General features: G+C 36.3%; 1 protein-coding gene across 6 annotated transcripts in view; it reads right to left on the bottom strand.

The window, feature by feature from the left end:
• Positions 1-19248, bottom strand: part of LOC106875867 (zinc finger CCHC domain-containing protein 7) — a 34649-nt gene that overhangs the window by 12056 nt on the left and 3345 nt on the right. For 4 of the 6 annotated variants that reach the window (XM_089365470.1, XM_089365471.1, XM_089365469.1 and 1 more), the window contains exons 2-9: positions 18072-18117; positions 16203-16348; positions 13867-13929; positions 11265-11368; positions 8452-8625; positions 6550-6585; positions 5486-5575; positions 2280-2375 (exon numbers count right to left, since the gene is read on the bottom strand). In XM_089365470.1, coding sequence (XP_089221596.1) covers positions 2280-2375; positions 5486-5575; positions 6550-6585; positions 8452-8625; positions 11265-11368; positions 13867-13929; positions 16203-16348; positions 18072-18112 — 750 coding nt within the window. In that variant the 5' untranslated portion in view covers positions 18113-18117. Of the gene's footprint in view, positions 1-2279; positions 2376-5485; positions 5576-6549; positions 6586-8451; positions 8626-11264; positions 11369-13866; positions 13930-16202; positions 16349-18071; positions 18118-19135; positions 19157-19248 lie in introns of those variants that run through there. The other 2 variants (XM_089365467.1, XM_089365472.1) reach the window with 2 other exon arrangements.

Genomic DNA, 19248 nt, shown 5'->3' with positions numbered 1-19248 from the left:
ACTATATATATATAATGCTTGCAAATACTATTAAGATTCAGAAAGTAAATGGTGTTCAGTGTGTTTAGGTAAATTAGTAAAAGCAACTCCTGTCCCATTGCTTGAAGTTTTAGTGCAAAACTTCAAGGAACAGGAAAGCAATGAAAGTTAACTGTGTGTGTGTGTGTGTGTGTGTGTTGGGGAGGGGGTGCACCCATACACCATAGAAGACCAGTAAGTCTTTAAACAAAGAAAAAATATAAGATTTTTCACCAGATGTGGTCATGTGGCGAGACATTAGCTTCCCAACTACATGGATTTGGGTTTAGTCTCACTGCTTGGTACCTTGGGAAAATGTCTTCTACAATAGTCCCACGCTAATCAAAGCTTTGTAAGTGGGCTTGGTAGACAGAAAGTGAATGAAGCGGATTGTGTGTGTGTACCTATGTGTGTGTATATGAGTGCAAGCTACTGTCTCCATGCCTTTATACTGCATAACAGACATAAATAAGTTTAAGTCTCATGCAAGCGGCATCCATTTCCTACCTTCCATGGAACACGTCTTGGCCATGGCATGGGTTGGTGGCGAGAATGGCGACTGATCATAGAAAATCAGCCTCAACAAATTCTGTCCAACCCATACAAAATAAAGTGGACACTAACACAATGATTTTTGTTTGAGATTACTTAAACAGGAGAGATAACTGACAAGTGGTGTCACTGAGCAAAACATTGGTTAATATAATGATTGGCACCAGAGTCCAGGAGAAAAATCTATTATTTTAACATCCTCTTCTCCATGGCTCAGACAAGTGTTCTTGTCATGCAAATCTTATACAAGTATATTCGCATATGAGGGGGGGGGGGTCTTGGGTAAAAGAAAATATAGGAGGGTCAGTAAATTAGGATTTTACTCAACATATCACCCCTCTCAGATTCACACGCTTATTGCAGCAGTCCTTCAGTTTTTTCTAAACTCTGTAAAAGAATTTGGAAGGATGTGCTTCCAACCAGGCCTTTTCAGCACCCCTTCATTATATATATATATATATATATATATATATATATATATATATATTACATATGAGGGTGTGCTGAAAAGTTTCTGACTTTGGGTAAAAGAAAATAGAGGAGGATCAGTTAATTATGACTTTATTCAACATATTTCCCTCTCAGATTCACACACTTATTGCAATGGTCCTTCAGATTTTCCAAGTCCTGTTAAAGAACTCAGAAGGTTGGGCCTCCAAACCAGGCCTTTCACAATACCCTTAAAGCCAGGAACTTTTCCCCACCCCCCTCGTAATTGCCAAACACTTACAAATGAAAGCTGTCATTTATTATCAGTTGAAATTCAAATCCCAATGAACAGTATTCAGCAAATTTCCCCGAACAATACTTGATTAATAATTTGAAATCCAAAATTAGGATTTGAGCAAACTTCCAAGGCTAACAATGACAAAATACCCATTCAGACTAAGTACAAATAGGCATTCAATATTTATGCAGTTCTTTTAAGCGTTTAGTTAGAGAGTGAAGAACAGCATCCATGGCATTTTGGCAGGTAAAGGATGGGAGAAAAAAGAGATTTGGACATATTAACCCAAAGACCTGGCCCAGGTGCTTGCAACAGAACTGATTCAGACTTAATTTGTCACACAATTCATTTCTATCAACACTGGAGTACAATGGGTGCATGTTATTGTGGAATAAGTGCTAGCGAGATTTCATCATCATCATCATCACCGTTGTTTAACGTCAGCTTTCCATGCTAGCATGGGTTGGACGATTTGACTGAGGATTGGTGAAACCAGATGGCTACACCAGGCTCCAATCTGATCTGGCAGAGTTTCTACACCTGGGTGCTCTTCCTAACGCCAACCACTCAGAGTGTAGTGGATGCTTTTACGTGCCACTGGCACGAAGGCCAGTCACACGGTACTGGCAATGGCCATGCTCAAATGGTGCTTTTTATGTGCCACCTGCACAGGAGTCAGTCCAGCGGCACTGGCAACGATCTCGCTCAAAAGTCCTTACACATGCCACGAGCACAAGTGCCAGAAAGGCATGTGTTCACTCACTAAAGACAGACTGAGAAGGTGAAGAGTTGATGCCCTTTTAGTAACCAACCAAATTTCCAAGGGTTAAATGCTGACTTATGATACACCTGGTATTTACAGATGCCACCTTTCTTCTGTTCAGTTTGCAGTTATTGTTTGCATAGTTGTGAAGATTTTAGTGAAAATATTAAAAGAAAAAGATTTATACAATAAATTAAATACAATGTTGTGCATACTTACTTCAAAATTTATTCTAGTCTTGAAGTGATTTTTATAGCTGACAATGAAAGGATAACTAGGTTTGATGAACTTGTACATGGCTACTTTATAACAATCCTGTTTAAGATTAAAAATACATATATTAAATGTATGTACATATGTATAATATATGTGTGTGTGTCTGTGTGTAAATATAAACAAACATTTGTTTTTATTAGAAGCGTTTGAATGTGTAGGGTACGATACAAACAAAAAGGTGATATTGTTTTGAAACACAGTATTGCTGTTAGAATGGCAGAAAACAATGAGTAAATTACCCTTACAAGGCGAAAAAAGATGTCAACAAACAGCCAAGTATATATATATCACCATCATCATCGTTTAACGTCCGCTTTCCATGCTAGCATGGGTTGGACGATTTGACTGAGGACTGGTGAAACCGGATGGCAACACCAAGCTCCAATCTAATTTGGCAGAGTTTCTACAGCTGGATGCCCTAATACATACATATGCACACACGTGTGCATGCAAGCACACAAAGAAAAAAGTATCACTAAATTTTATCCATCTTCAAAAATTCATATTTAACAAAAACAAATGTTAATCAAATTACTGCAAACTAAATACAGCAGAAGATACGATGCTGAATTGTCTAGAAACAATGTGCTCTTGTAACAAAATGTAGTCATTGTCATCATTTTAATGCCCACTTTTCCATGCTTGCATGAGTTGGGTCGAGTTGAATGTGGCGGATTAATTTGCCAAAAACCCTCACCAGTTACTAAGCAAAGGAAATATTTCTCTCCATGGCCAGACATGTTATCACAGAAGATTGGAAACAAATGACACCACTCGTAGGAGGATGACACTCGTTTACAACCAATATGCAATGTCTAGACAAGGAGACACTAACACACAGTGTTCTATATTTTAAAGATGAAGTATTCTGTACATTATTTACATTGGACAGATATGTGTCCTCATCTTGTTTCTTGTTACCAAGTTTCAGCTGCTTTACTCTCCAGCCTTCATCAGGTGTCCTTGTAGAATTTTAAACCCAACCCTGGGTTCTCATTCCTAAGGTATTTTTTTTTTTAGCTGATATTATTTATTCAAGGCACTGCCTGGAAGTGAACTTGGAATCTTGGTGCAATGGTTAAGAGCATGGGCTACTAACCCCAAGATTCTGAGTTCAATTCCAGGCAGTGCCTTGAATGTTGTGGTAACAACAAACAAGATGAGGACACATATCTGTCCAATGTAAATAAATACACACACACACACACACACGATGAGCTTCTTTCAGCTTACGTCTATCAAATCTATTTACAAGGCTTTGGTCAGCCAAGGGCTATAGTAGAAAATACTTGCTCAAGGTGCCACACAATGGGATTGAACCTGAGACCATGTGGTTGGAAAGTGAACTTATCAGTGCCTTAATGCAAAATTAGAGAAATGCAATGTAGATGGTATTTTGGTATGTTATATTCCATTTTACTGTTAGTTCTTCGTGCAACAAGAGTCTCTGGTTGTATCTATTCCAGCCACTCCATTCACTTGTATTAAGTATCAGTTTAATCAGTATTCACTCCTAAAAAAACCTGTAGTCATTCTAAGACCGGACAGTAACAGTTAAACAAGGATTCATTGATCAGGTATAATAAGAGAAACAGGCCTGAAGTCACTCTACCGATTTCTATTTCTAATTCCAGAGTTATCTCCCCTACTTTCCATCACTAGATTTAGCAATTAAAATTCCCATCTCCATTAAGTCATCATCATCGTTTAACGTCCGTTTTCCATGCTGGCATGGGTTGGACGGTTTGACTGGGGACTAGCAGGCCAGGAGGCCTCTCCAGACTCCAATCTGATTTGGCAATGTTTCTACAGCTGGATGCCCTTTCTAATGCCAACCACTCTGAGAGAAGTTAGGCATAAGAGGAATTGGATGCTGTGTGCAAGAGAGAAGACTGTATTTGTTTGATCATGGGATGCAGGTGGATGCTGACAGTTCCATAAAGAAGTGCTGATCTCTAATAGTGAATGGAACAAGTGGAAGACCCAGGAAGGCATGGGATGAAGCACTGAAGAATGATATCAGAACACTGAGCCTTTCAGGCGAGATGACAATAGACCTGTACCCGACAGCAGGAGTGTTAAGACTGTCCTTCTGATGGTGTAAAAGCACTTTTGGCTGTGCCATGTGAGAGTACCTGTGTAGCACCACATAAAAGCACCCAGCATACTCTGTAAAATGGTTGGTGCTGAGAAAGGCATCTAGTCATAGAAATCATGTCAAATTAGACTGGAACCTGGTACAGCTCCACAGCTTACCAGCTCTGGTCAGACTGTCCAACCATGCCAGCATGGAAAACAGGCATTAAATGATGAAGTGTGCCTTTGTATTTGCACCACTGCCCACCACTTGACAACCAGTGTTGGTTTGTTTGCCCCCTGTGACTTAGCAGATTGGCAAAAAGACCCCAAACTTAAATAATAAGTACTGGTTTCGATTTGTTCCACTAAACCAGTCAAAGGCAGTACCACAGCACTGCTACACTCCAATAATTGTAACAGGTAATTTTTGTGTACCTTTACCTAGACATCATGTGATGGTTGTAAAGATGCATGATCATCATACAAGTGAGGTTGTCCATAAAAAACCATTACCTTGCTTGGAAGCAGGTGAGGGCTGGCAAAAGGAAGGTGACCCGGCCGTAGAAATATTTGTCTCAACAGATTCTGTCTGACTCATGCAAGCATTGAAATGCAGCATGTGAAAAAAAACATTTGAGCAAGGTCGTTGCCAGTGCCGGCATGTAAAATACACCATTTTGAGTGTGGCTGTTGCCAGTACCGCCTGACTGACCTTCGTGCCGGTGGCATATAAAAGCACCCACTACACTCTCGAAGTGGTTGGCGTTAGGAAGGGCATCCAGCTGTAGAAACTCTGCCAAATCAGATTGGAGCCCGGTGTAGCTATCTGGTTTCACCTGTCCTCAGTCAAATTGTGCAACCCATGCTAGCATGGAAAACGGACAATGATGATGATGAACAATGAACTGTCACAGTAGAAATACCTTTTGTTAGATAACAGTGATAAAATTCAAGAATGTATACAATTAGCATTTCCCACCAAATATGGTAAACAGATCAGTACAAACATATACAAAGAAAAAAAAGCTAAAATAGTAAAGGATTGTTGATTAAAATTAGCTAATACATACATAGGCGAAATGTCCACATAATCCACAATTGGAGCAATAAACCCTTGGGTTACAACGAGATGGCACCTTCACAATAGGTCCTTCTTTGGTCTGAAGATCACATTGACATAAAAAATAAAAATAAAAACATTAGATAAAATTTGCCAGATTCTGCAACAAAACACTTTTCACAAACAGTTTTTCATGTTTTCAATTTCACATTAGTTTTAATTTTTTTTTAAAGTATTTAACCCTTTAGCATCAGATTATTTTGTTAAGTAACTTGCAAAGAAAACAGCAATGTCACTGGACACACACACATGTGTGTGTGTGTGTGTGTGTGTGTGTGTGTGTGTGTGTGTGTGTGTGCATTTGCTGTCCACCCACCATTACTTGACAACTGGTTTTGGTTTGTTTACATCCCTGTAATTTAGCAGTTCAGTATTAGAGTTCAACAAAATAAGTACCAGTTTAAAGAAAAAAAAAAAGGGTTCCAAGATAAATTTGTTCGACTAAAACTCATCAAGGCAGTGCCCCGGCATAGCAGCAGTCTAATCACTGAAACAAGTAAAAGATGAAGGATTATTTCCATCAGCTTGAAACAAACTAAATTCTGGATGTAATGAAAAAGAAGAAAGTTCCAATATAAAGTTCATTTTTCACTCGTACACAAAAAATGAAACAAAAATACATATATAGGTATAGGAGTGGCTGTGTGGTAAGCAGCTTGCTTACCAACCACACGGTCCCGGGTTCATTCCCACTGTGTGGCACCTTGGGCAAGTGCCTTTTACTATAGCCTCGGGCCGACCAAAGCCTTGAGTGGATTTGGTAGATGGAAACTGAAAGAAGCCCGTCGTATATGTGTGTGTGTGTGTGTGTGTCCCTAGCATTGCTTGACAACCGATGCTGGTGTGTTTGTCCCCGTAACTTAGCGGTTCGGCAAAACAGACCAATAGAATAAGTACTCGGCTTACAAAGAATAAGTACTGGGGGTCGATTTGTTCGACTAAAGGCGGTGCTCCAGCATGGCCGCAGTCAAATGACTGAAACAAGTAAAAGAGAGTGAAGAGAGTAAGACTTACGGTCATATGGTATCTTCTCCAAAGATCAGGGCATTCCTTTAAGAAAAAAAAAAAAAAAAAAAACCCATTTAAATTTCAAATTATTCATAACACAATTTCAAGGTCCTAATGAGTAAATAGTGAAACTTAACAACTGTTGTCATGAATCAATTATAAGAACAGTAGCAAAATACCTAGTTGGTGTTTAGCACCAGGTCAATAACAATCATGTGGAACTAGGATCAAAAGCTTCCTACCATGGCCAACCCATCTTTTTGGGGTGTATGTAAGACTATTACTTACTATGTTCTTTGGTCTTTGTAAAACTATTTTCCATCTTTAACTTGTTTAGGTTATTAGACTGCAGCCACGTTGAAGAATATTTTAGTCGAATGAATCAACTCCGTTATTCATTTTTTAGAGCCTGGTAGTTATTCTATTAGTTCCTTTTGACAAACCACTAAGTCACGGATATAACCAGATACTGATTGTCAAGTGGTGGTGGGGACAAACATACACAGACACGATGGGCCTTTTTCAGTTTCCATCTACCAAATCCACTCACAAGGCTTTGGCCAGCACAAGGTTATAGTAGAAGACATTTGCCCAAGGTTCCATGCAAGAGGACTGAACCCAAAATCACATGGTTGGGAACCAAGCTTCTTACCACCAAGCCATATCTGTGACATCATCACCTAATACATATACACACAATGATGCGCCTGCCCAGTTCCCACTTACCAATTCCACTCACAACTTTGGTCAGTCAAGGTCTTATAGCAGAAGACACTCACCAAAGGTGACGCACAGTTAGACCGAACCAAAAGAATTAAGAACTCTACAGCATATATGTCAAATAGAACTAATTATGATTACAAGAATTTAGCTGAAATGGAAACAAACGAAATAGTCTGTTGAATGTTTAATATGAACTTAGGAAGACATTAGAAGCTTTTATCTCAAAGTTGACGGTCTAGTCAAGAGGTTCATCCTCAGCTTGGCTGCCACGACTACTCAGTTGTGAACATCTCAACTAAGGGTGAATCTCACAGTAGACTGTCAACTTTGCAATAAAAAATACAATATTTACTTTTGTCTAAACTGCGCCTTTTGATACTTGGTTTTAACTGAAGAAAAAAAAGAACGGGATTTGGCTAATACAAAGGACAAAGCTGATACCAAGTTTGAATATGAAGAGGAAAAAAGAATTCATACCTAGATTTAATACTAAATTAGGGATGTGATTTATGAGTGTCTGTATATAATCACATATGTATATACTTATCTATATACATACACACTACCCAGTTTTAAGTTCTATAGCAGATGTATTCTATTACTGTTTATCCGACCGAAGCTTTGTAATTGAATTTGGTAGGCGGAAGTTACTGCCGTGTGTGTACATGTCTGTGTATGTGCCTCTCTCCCAGAGAGTGAGAAAGGGAATTACCATTCATACATTTGTTTAATGGAACACACACAGAATTTGGATCAAATTAGTGAAAAGTTGTGCCAAGAACAGAGAACATCAAGTTAGTGAGTGATAGATTAGGATTGAAGATTAAATCATTAAGATATCACAGATTTAATTAAATCAATGCAAAACAAACACAAGACCCTTCATGATACAGTTTCTTTAACATTTGAAGAGACATAGAATAATAATTTGTTTCTAGCAGAGGTAGAAGATCTGATATTTTAGGAGAGGAGGATAAATGATTATACCAACCCTAGTATTTGACTGGTACTTGGATTTTATCAAACTCAGAGAGATGAAAGGCAAAACTGAACTTTATGAAATTTGAATAAGGAATATAAAGAACCAGAAAAGAGAAAAAAAAGCAAAGTTTTTTTTTATCCAATCCTACTCTACTGATTTTGAAAATCCAATAAAAATATTTTTAATAAGTTTCATTTACTTACATGATTCATATGGCCCATTATGTCACATCGGGAACAGAGTGCATTATAAGGACGTTTGGGTTCATTGCAATCACGAGCAAGATGTCCAGGGCATTCACAATTATAACAAATACTATTTGGGCACTCTTGGCCTCTGTGTCCTAAAATTCCACAGAGGTAACATACAAGTGGTTTCTAAAATTAAAAAAAGAGAAAAGAATGCAAAAAATTTTGAAAAAGAAAAAAAAGAGAAATATATTTTATAGTCTGATTCTTTTAAACATTTAGAAGTAAAACTATTGCTTGGCAAGTATTTTGAAGTAAGATCTTGTTTTAAAAATGAATCAATTATAGAATAGAAAAGACATTTTAACTGTTTAAAGAAGGACAGAAAAAACAAAAAAACCCGGCTGCAATCACTTCATTTTATTTGTTAATAGTACTACCAATTATGGTCATTTTAACATTTGTTTTTCCATGCTGGCATCATTTTTAGAACTGCATGCCCCTGTCGCCATTGCTACCCCTAACACTTTCAAATAAATAATCTCTTATTCTCCGTGTCTTTGAAAGTGCAAAGGCAGCTAAGAGAGCCTGTTGACAGGCATACTGACCACAGCACTACTTGTAGCTCAGATTTTCAGGAAAGCAAATGTAAACAAATACATACATGCACATCATCGTTTAACATCCGCTTTCCATGCTAGCATGGGTTGGACGATTTGATTGAGGACTGGTGAAATCAGATGGCAACACCAGGCTCCAATCTAATTTGGCAGAGTTTCTACAGCTGGATACTCTTCCTAACGCTGACCACTCAGTGTATATGCACAGGCATATATATATATATATATATATATATATATATATATATATATATATATATATATACATACACACAGACATCATGACAGGCTTCTCTCAGTTTTTGTCAACCAAACCCACTTGCAAAACTGATTAGCCCAGGGTTACAGTAGAGGAGACTTGGCTAAAGTACCATAGAGTGGGACTGACCTCGAAGCCATGTTTGTGAAACAAACTTTCTTTAACCACACAAGAATACTCGTGTTTATGTTATGTAAAAGAAAAAAAAAGGAGATAGAATTTGGTCAATGAAAAATTCAAATTACAAACTCAAGTAGTGGAATTATATAAGCAATAAGATTGTAGAAGTCTGAAAACCTTTGAAGTTTAATGATATTGACAGTACTATTTGGAAACAAAATAACTAAATTTAACCGTTTAATATTCTGCTAAATGTAAAGCTTAGTTATTCACATTGCTTTCAATTAATCATGCATTATCTCATAGCTTTGAGAGTTTAATGCTGTGATTGTTTATTGTTACAATATCATTTTAGAGTAGATATGAAAGACAAGATCTGTCTTCATCATTTAACATCCGTTTTCCAGGCTAAGATGGGTTGGATAGTTTGACAAGAGCTAGTAATGCCACGGGCCACAGCAGGCTCCACTGTCTGTTTTGGCACGGTTTCTATGGCTGGATGCCCTTCCCAACACCAACCACTCCACAGAGTGAAATGGGTGTTTTTTTATCTAACACCAGCACCAGTGCTTTTAACAGGTAGAATATTAGAGCCAGGTATGGATAGCTTAAATGCTAAAAGGTTAACAGTATCTTTTTTTGTTCTTAAATGGTTAAAAAAAAAAGATTAAAGTAGTCTGTGATGTAACTGCAGAAGAAAAAGTAGAGAGTCTGAAAAATAAAGTGAAACTTTTAACAATAAAGAGTTTGATAAAATCTCCAATTTTATATTCGTTTTCTATGTCAAAGAAATTTGCAGAAGTAAAATGGGACAAATTTTACAGGCAGATGCTTTACTCTTTTACTGACTCCAGCATGTAAGTTGTGGCCATGGTAGGATACAGTCATTTACAATATATTTCTGATATTCCTTATATCAAGGGAAAATGGCTGTGACCATAGTTTTTATTTCTTCAAAGACTTAGAGATATCTGGTGATGTTAATGAGGTGAAAAGTGAAGAAAACTGACAAGGAAGGGGATCTAACCAGACTGGAATGAGGAAGAAGAATTGGTCAACATGCTTATTAAATGGTGTTTTGGTGGTGAATTAAGAGAAAGGGTAGAAAAGGTAAATATATTACATGCTCCGGTTGGGGAAACTTGAAGACTGTCACATTCAAAAGAGCAGGGATCCTTTTAGCAGCAGAAAAGAGCAGATGGCTAAAATGATAGACTAGTGATCACAGTTCCCTTACCTTAGGAAACAAGAATTTGTAAGAGGAATATTTTTTAGGAGTGGGTGGGGTGGGGGTGGGGGCAATTTTGGAACAATGCATAAAGTAGGCTATGCTGTGTGAACATTGAGAAAAGAATTTCGCCACACCTGACAGTTTTAGACATTGCATGGGGATAAGAGGGTTAAAAAAAAAAAACCCAGCTTAGAAAGGGAACTCCAGAGTGGACATATTGTAGCTTTCATTTCCTGTTAAGGTAATGGAGTTGGACACCAACGTGTAACAGAAGTGAGTGTTCAATTTATAAAGAGATGCCTACATAAGGGACTTGAAGTAGCATAGTTCCAACAGAAGTATGATTTGACTGCTCCTAGGACTAGAATATAAAAAGATACTAATCACACAGAACTTGAATACATCCACACAAGAGTGAGGGGGGGTCAGGGAGAAATAAAGACACTTAAGTGCATGTGAATATATGTTAGGCTACCAATAGACAAGAAATAAATTTTGTATATTTATCATTATCAATTAATGACATTTTAACACAAACATCAAAAATATTTAATAAGAGTTTGCTTATAGATGGGTAAAATATTGAGGAAATAAGTACCATTTGCTGACAATCTCTGCTAAGATGACCAACAAGGGAACAGTTACCGCACTTGAAGGTCTTTGTCAAAATAGGTTCTTCAGCATTCTTTTTATCTTCTTTCACTAATCAGTTAAAAGACAATGTTTCAATATAATAAACACAAATATAGTTTGGGAATGATGATTTTTTTTTTACTGTACAAAAGCTTCCTGTCACAACAGAGTTCAAATACTAATTTACGGAAGATGTAACATTTTGTACCCAAATCAGAAAGCCTGGAAGTCTTAAAATTCAACCCAAGTTTAGCCCAGAAGATAAAATTTCCAAAAGCCTTGTAAAAATGATTAAGTATTAACTACAAATTTAATGTTATATACATTCTCTACAGCAAGTTTATGAACAAGAAACATGAATTGATGCTTGCTATGGGATTTAGTCGAGAACAATTTCTCAGAGATGCTTTTGTGTTAAAAACACAAATGCTGCAAATGATGTCAGCAGACTATTGGACACCACAGCTTTGGCATAATTTCACCTCTTCAGCCTTTTAGAGTTAGCAAGGCAAGGAATTTCTATCACTTGATTCCTACAAAGCAAGGCAAGGAATTTCTATCAGTTGATACCAACAAAGGAACAAAAGTCTCTAGGTAGGGACAAAATAACTGAGGTAGTATTTGACATTGAGCAGGTGAAACACCCCAGATGTCATTTCGAGCAGGTTTTTAACAAAAAATTCCCGAGAAGTTATTCTCTGAGTCTGAATCCTGCTGCAAGTCTCATTCCATGTTTGTTTCATATATGCTACAGATAATGTACACACAGTTTTGATCTCTGCTGTTTCAAGTGCATAAACCGATTTAACTACAAATGTAATTTAAGATATTTTAAAGGAAGGTTTTAACTTGGATCACTTTAAAACAGAAAAGGTATTAACTCAGAACAAAGGGTGGTCTCACGTAGGTTAAAATCAAATGGACTAAATATGAACACTCTTAAAATGACTGCTTTGTATCGTAGTCACAGACTGGTCGGTATCAAAAGGGTTAAAGAAGGGAGTAAACTAATATTTAAAGTAAACTTAAAAAAAAAAAAAATGCATAACTAGTATTTTAAATCATAAAATAAAGAAGGTTGCATTTTCCAGGAGGAACTTTCTCAAACATTTTAGAATGGGCAAAGGATTTTAATACAATTGCATGGCAGAATTAACAGTCAAGACTATTTAAGCATTTTATCTGATCAAATTCATCCTATTTTTGCAGAACTGTTTCCAGAGGGAAATGCAATCTTTCAGGATGATAATGCACCAATTCACACCGCTAAAGTTGTTACTGAATGGCCACCACAGTCCCCAGATCTCTATATTATTGAGCATTTATGGTGCATTTTAGGAAAACAAGTAAGGAGCCGATATCCTCCACCATCATCACTACAAGAACTGGAGACTGTTTTAGCTGAAGAAAGGACAAAAATTCTTTTGGAAACAATTCAAGTTTTGTATGAGTCCATACCTCGTAGAATTCAAGCTGTAATTACTGCCAAAAGCAGTCCTACCCCATATTAAAATAAATTTGTTTGAAATTTTAAGGTGTTTCCATTATTTTATCCAACCCCTGTATAGTGATTTCCCCTCATATCACTATGTTTATACATTCCATCTATCCATTGTTATCCAGTGTATTATAAGCCATGAAGGCCCATCGATGATGACTTGCATTTGCAAGAACATGGTTAACAGATTATGAGGTGCCACTTTGTTCAGAAGTAATTTGTTATTTGAGTGGACATGAAATGAAGGACAATGTGCCAACGAATTTGAGAATTGAACCCACAATCTTACAATCACGAGGTTAAAAACAGTTTGTTTTTTTTAATGATATTACCATTGATTCCACAAATTCAAATATACATGTACCAATTCCTGGAGTAATATTTCTCTTAAAACTAAGAGTACCACCACAGAATATTTTAAAATTCTCCTGTTAAAAAAAGAAGTGATTTGTCTGGAATTTATTTGAATTATTAACCTCATCTGTCTTTAGAAAAGCCATTACCCGAGCTTAACTTTATTTGCTATATGCACCCCTAACAGCTGACCTTGATCTTGTGACAAGGGTAGTAGGGTCAGCTCGGAAACACTCTTGATTTTAATACACATGCAGAGCAATAACAAGCACTATAAATTAATGACTATTTCATATAACTGGCTGAAATGATTTAGCCTTGAGATTATTGTCAAATGCAATGCTTATGCATTCACATTGTTTTGAATTAATCATGCATTATCTCATAGCTTTGACATTTCAATGATGTGATTGTTTAGTTTTAGAGTGACAGTGTATGGTATGTATGAAAGGCCAATTTATGATCTGGCTAGTTTAAACATAAAGCAAATAGATTTAAGAATCAAGCACATAAAGAGAGTTCAGGACCCACTAATTTTGACAATAGCTGGTTGATAAGTGATTTGATCTCAGCTTAAATATAATTTCATTTCCTAACCGATTTACATGTTCATCTATTTGTATTATTGATATAAAAAAATTCCTTTCAATAATTTAGAAAAGAACCCTCCCTCCCAAAGACAAAAAAAACCCATTTGTTGAAATTCAATACTTACCCCTCAGCCTCATTAGTGGTCTATTTACAGCAGAATTTTCTTTTTCTAAAGAACTCCAAAGTGCTGAAAGGTAAGCAGAAAAAATTTACAAGGAAATAAATCTAAAAATGTAATGCTGTACTAGCTGAAACCCCTACTTTTTCCACAGAAAGAAGCTAATTTAATAGCAACAGAAGCAGCAGTAATAACAAATGGCAATCTTTATATCCAACTGAACATGGATGTTGTGTTAGAACATAGAATACTGCATTATTTATCTTGAGAGAACTTCTCATAGGGATTTGTGGTGCATAAAAACACTCCAACTTATATCACTGATAGACAAGAATTGTCTGCTATAGCTGTTTGAACTGCCAAATTATGTGATTTCACTGTGTTTTGCACTCCTCAGTGGCAGATGTCTGGTAGCAATGCAGTATTTGGTATTCAAACAAAGCATGCATGTTAAGTTGGACATAAAGATTGCATAATTTAATACTGGCACTCATACACTTGGTATCCCATCTGCAATACAGTCGCTTTAGACATGGAAATTTTTTTAATACATTTAAGAATAAAAAAAAAAAATACGTGGTATTCGGATTTGTGTGTGGAACTTGTACAGGTACAACAAACACTACAAATGTACAAAAAATAGACTCCATCAAATGCCATAATTGCTTGAATAAGAAGAGGCTGGGCAAAGTTCAGAGAGCTCCTACCTCTGTTGGTAAGAAAGGACCTCTCCCTCAGAGTGAAAAGCAGACTGTATAATGCCTTTGTGTAAACAACCATGCCACACGGCAGTGAAACAAGGGCTGTGACTGCAGAGGACATGTGAAGGCTTGTAAAAAATGAAGTCATTATGCTTCACTAGATATGCAGTGTTAATGTGCATGCATGACAAAGTGTAAATATCTTAAGAAAAAAAACTGGGCATAAGTGGCATTAAATGTGGTGTGGATGGTCATGTGATGTGTATGGACAAGGTCAGCTGTATAAAGAAGTGCTGAGTTCTAATTGTGGAAGGAACCTGTGGAAAAGGTAGGCCCAGAAAGACATGGAACAAGGAGGTGAAGCATGATCTTCGAATGTTGGGCTTCATGGAGGTGATGACAAGTGACTGAGACCTTTGGCATTATGCTGTGCTTGAGAAGACTTGTCAAGCCAAATGAAATTGTAGTCATGGCCATTGCTGGTGTCATGTAAATGGCACGTAAAAAGTACCCATTACACTATCAGAGTGGTTGGTGTTAGGAAGGGCATCCAGCCATAGAAACCAGGCCAAATCGGACTGGAACTTTGTGGCTCATCTGTTTCAGTAAAACCGTCTAACCCATGCCAGCATGGAAGACAGACATTAAATGATGATGGTTTATTTGTATGTATTGCATAATAATGATAGATGGAAACTAAACAATGTTTTAAAATAAAAGAGGTAGGAGGAAGAAGAAATAACAGTCGAAATTCAGAAGTGCAAAATTAATGAAATCATTATTCAGGAGACATCTTATATTGTTGCAAAAAATTTTGATTATGCATTTTTGTTCAATTGTTCACCATTCATTTCCCAGGATAGCTAATGAAGATCTTATGAAGTTAAGTCATTAACATATTTAATCCAGACAACATCAAAGATCTAATTTGAAATAATTTATACAGTAACAAAAAGACAGTATGTTTGGATCAAACTGTTTAGTCCTGGGACTACTCTGATCAAAAAGACAGACTTACAATCAAGGGTATTTCTACCTATGATTATACTGTCTTTTCTGAGTACCCTGGACAACTTATCCAGGGTGTCATTTTATAAGGATACATTAGGTGTGGTGTAGTGTAGTTATAAGGACACAGTGGAATGTGGAACATGGTTTTTGTGGGATGTAGTCATGTGACCACATAGGAGCTCCCTCATTGGTTCATGAGTAGAGCAATTTATTGCTGGGAGACAGCTTTTAATGAGAAAGGATAAGGTAAACAAAGCAGTTACTTGCCAAGGAGTAAATAACATAACATGAATGAATGCAATGAGGTCCAGGGTTCAATCCCACTTCACTGTTGCATCTTAGGTATCACCTCAGGTCAACCCAAACCTTTATAGTGAAATTGGATGTAAAAAAATTTTTAAAAAGCTCACTGAACGGATTGTAGCAATAATTCAAGAGGTTCATACCTGTGACAATTGGCCTAGAATCATGTTAAGAGTACACGTAGATGTATTTGGAATACTCATCCACTAACACGTTAATTCAATGAATAGGTAGTGCTTATTTGATTGAAGAACCAAATATTCAACCAAAACTAGATGAAAGAATACATTAAACAATAGTTGCACTTTGAAGAGATATGAAACTTACTTGGATCGACAGTTTCTGTTTCAAAGTCAATTTGAGAACCATAATGGACATAACTATACAGTTCGCTCTCTATTTCCTTCAATCTTTCTGCTTCTTCCTCTTCTTCATCCTTTTCATTATCATCATCATCATCAAATTCAATATACCTGAAGATATAATAGAAATATAAGTTACTGCCATCATTTAACATTCACTTTTCCATGGAGGGTTTCTCATCTACAGCAGAGTGGACAAGAACACTGAAAGAAAGTGTTTTTTGCAAGAGCACAATGCATCGCCTGGTCTGGGAATTGAAACCACAATGTTGCAAGCATAAGTGTAACACCCTAACCAAGTCCCCCATACACACAGTATATAAGATTTATTTTTAAATCTTTACTGAGGATAATATTTAAAAAATTGTGGAATGGAAACCATTCTTAACTGTAGCCATTTAGTCAGAACCAACAATACCCATGATCTATAGAAAGTAGCTCAACCCATACTAATCAGATTAATACAATTGATTTTGAATTTGTATAGGAAACAGAAAGTGGTAAAGTGATTTGCTTGTTTAAACAGAACAAATTTTATATCATCAAATGAAGATATATAAATTAGGAGTTTCTCACACTTATCTACTCAACACCAATAGACACTTCATCTTCACAGCATCAAATCCATTCCACTATGAACTGTATAACAGAACTAGTCTTCTTAGATTCTATTTCACTGTTTACTTCTCAGTCTTTTGGCTGAGGTTAAAGTGAAAAATATTGAGCCAGTTGTTCAGTGAGTGAGAGAAGGCATATGGTTCAGTGGCTAGAGTTTCAAGCTTACAATTGTGAAGTTGTGAGTTTGATTCCTGGACTGGGGCATGTGTTGTGTTCTTGAGCAAGACACTTTATTTCACATTGCTCCAGTTCACACATCTGTAGAAATGGGTTGCAGCATCACTGGTGCCAAGCCTTCGCCTTTCCCTTGGATAACATTGGTGGTATCGAGAGGAGAGGCTGGTATGCATAGACAACTGTTGGTCTTCTACAAACCACCTTGCCTGGACTCATGTCTCAGAGGGGAACTTTGTAGGTACAATCGCATTGTAAATCGTGGCTGGAGGGGGTCTTTCTTTCTCTCAGCAAGTGAGAGACACAGGAATGATGATAAAGGCAAATGTATCATATGGGCTGTAGTGGAGGTGCTTTGTAGTTTACCTGATTAGAAGTGTAGATGAAACAAAAAGAAAACGTTTGTTAACTAGAGGTTGTAGTGTATTGAGGAGCAATTAATTAAATGGTCCCGACATTTTTGGGGGAGTAGGAATAATCTGGAGAGTGTTGAAAACACCAGGTTGTAAGAATAGTTCAATTTGAACTAATCTTATTCGTGTGCCTAACAGAGGATCAGCAACTAACCAATATTGGAATATTTTTTAATATCCTCAAGAGGAAATATCTAGCTTTTGCAAGCAATGCAATTTTAGCAAGGTTAGACGTGTGGTAACACGACTTAGCATTTCCTGCAAAGTTGCTATGAGAAAAGCAGTTCTATTTCATTTGGCAAATATAGTCACACACACACACTCGCATTCCTAAATCACTCAAACCAAGTCAGAACATGTTCAAACTCGGCTAAAATCCCAGGGTATTATAAAGAAAATAAAAAAATAAAAAATTTCAATTGCCAACTCATCCATATTATTCATAGCGGTTATAAATGTTACTATAAAACCTGTGTACCTCGAAACTAAAAATTCTGCTAAGTTTGACATCCCTTCCAAACGTTTGTTCCTTTTATGCTCATACTGGGTTTCTAAACAGAAACGTCTGTAGAACCTTCAGGTTGAAATAAATTTTGTTGATTACGAATTTTAAAAGTTAAAATACTTACAGATAATCCGATTCGTCTTGATCACTAGTACGATGCAGCATTTTCACTGAAAAGCAAAACAATTTCCCTTTATATGAAGTTGACTCAGATTTTCTCCAAACGAGTTCAAATGAAATCATTTCTATAATTCTAATGAATTGGTCGTTAGTTAACTAATGAGTACATTGTAAAAAGCGTGAAGACAGTGGTAAAGTTACCTTAAACATAAAATATAATCCTTATTTATTAATCTAGATTAACAGAATAACTATTTACGGTATATTTTTTGGGGGGGTGGGGTAGCAAAAAAAAAATGTGATAATCATAACATTAGCCAGGGCACAAGGAAAAATATGTAACACGATTTAGAATAACTGCAAGTAGCTGATGAGAATAATCCAATAATTAGTATGACAGAGTCGGAAGTTTAAACTATTCCGTAACGGTGACGGACATATAATTCATAGAGATATTAATTTAATTTACTATAACCATAAGAGAATTCCGGGAAACCGGAGGATAAAAGTTAGCCTCTCAAATATGGTGACCATTGTATCTATTTGACAGTAAAATTAACTGGCGTTGGTAGCAATATACAATTTCTTTCTTGATTAAAAAAGTAATCTATTTGGATTAAAATATATCAGTTTTCTTTAATAAAAGTATCGAGGGGAAGCAAAAATGAGTGGACAGAAGGCGCATACGAAAGGCTAACAAAGATGCATCAATTCATATAAATACTAGAGTATATATAACAATACCTAACGTTATCCTATTTAAATATATACATAAATGATATTACAATGTAAACGGGAGTTTCTTATCAAAACAGGGAAGATAAAAGAAATGTTAAAACGGCTAAATGTGCACAAAAATCTGAAAGTTTTAAAGTAACCACTGAAAGAAGAAACTTGGGGTGGGTAAATATGAAAACATAAACAAGCGGTTAACTGTGCAACAACAAATAATAAACAACGGGCTTTCTAAATTCATTCAACATTATAAAGTAAGTTAATAATTTACGAGAAAAAAAGAGAAAGAGAGACACGAAGAAGATATTTGATAAATGGATATCAAGAAATTACTGGTTAAAAAGACAGCTGAATGTGTACAAATAGTGTAATGTGGTATAATTAAGATTATATATATTTTTTCTTTCTCTTTGTTTAGTGATAGGAAGAATCTAACAACATAAATT

The sequence above is a fragment of the Octopus bimaculoides genome, chromosome Z (genome assembly GCF_046866305.1).
Source record: "Octopus bimaculoides isolate indiv1 chromosome Z, ASM4686630v1, whole genome shotgun sequence".
Taxonomy (NCBI): domain Eukaryota; kingdom Metazoa; phylum Mollusca; class Cephalopoda; order Octopoda; family Octopodidae; genus Octopus; species Octopus bimaculoides.
The sequence above is the reverse complement of the archived record's forward strand: the minus strand, read 5'-3'. Positions and strand labels throughout refer to the sequence as shown.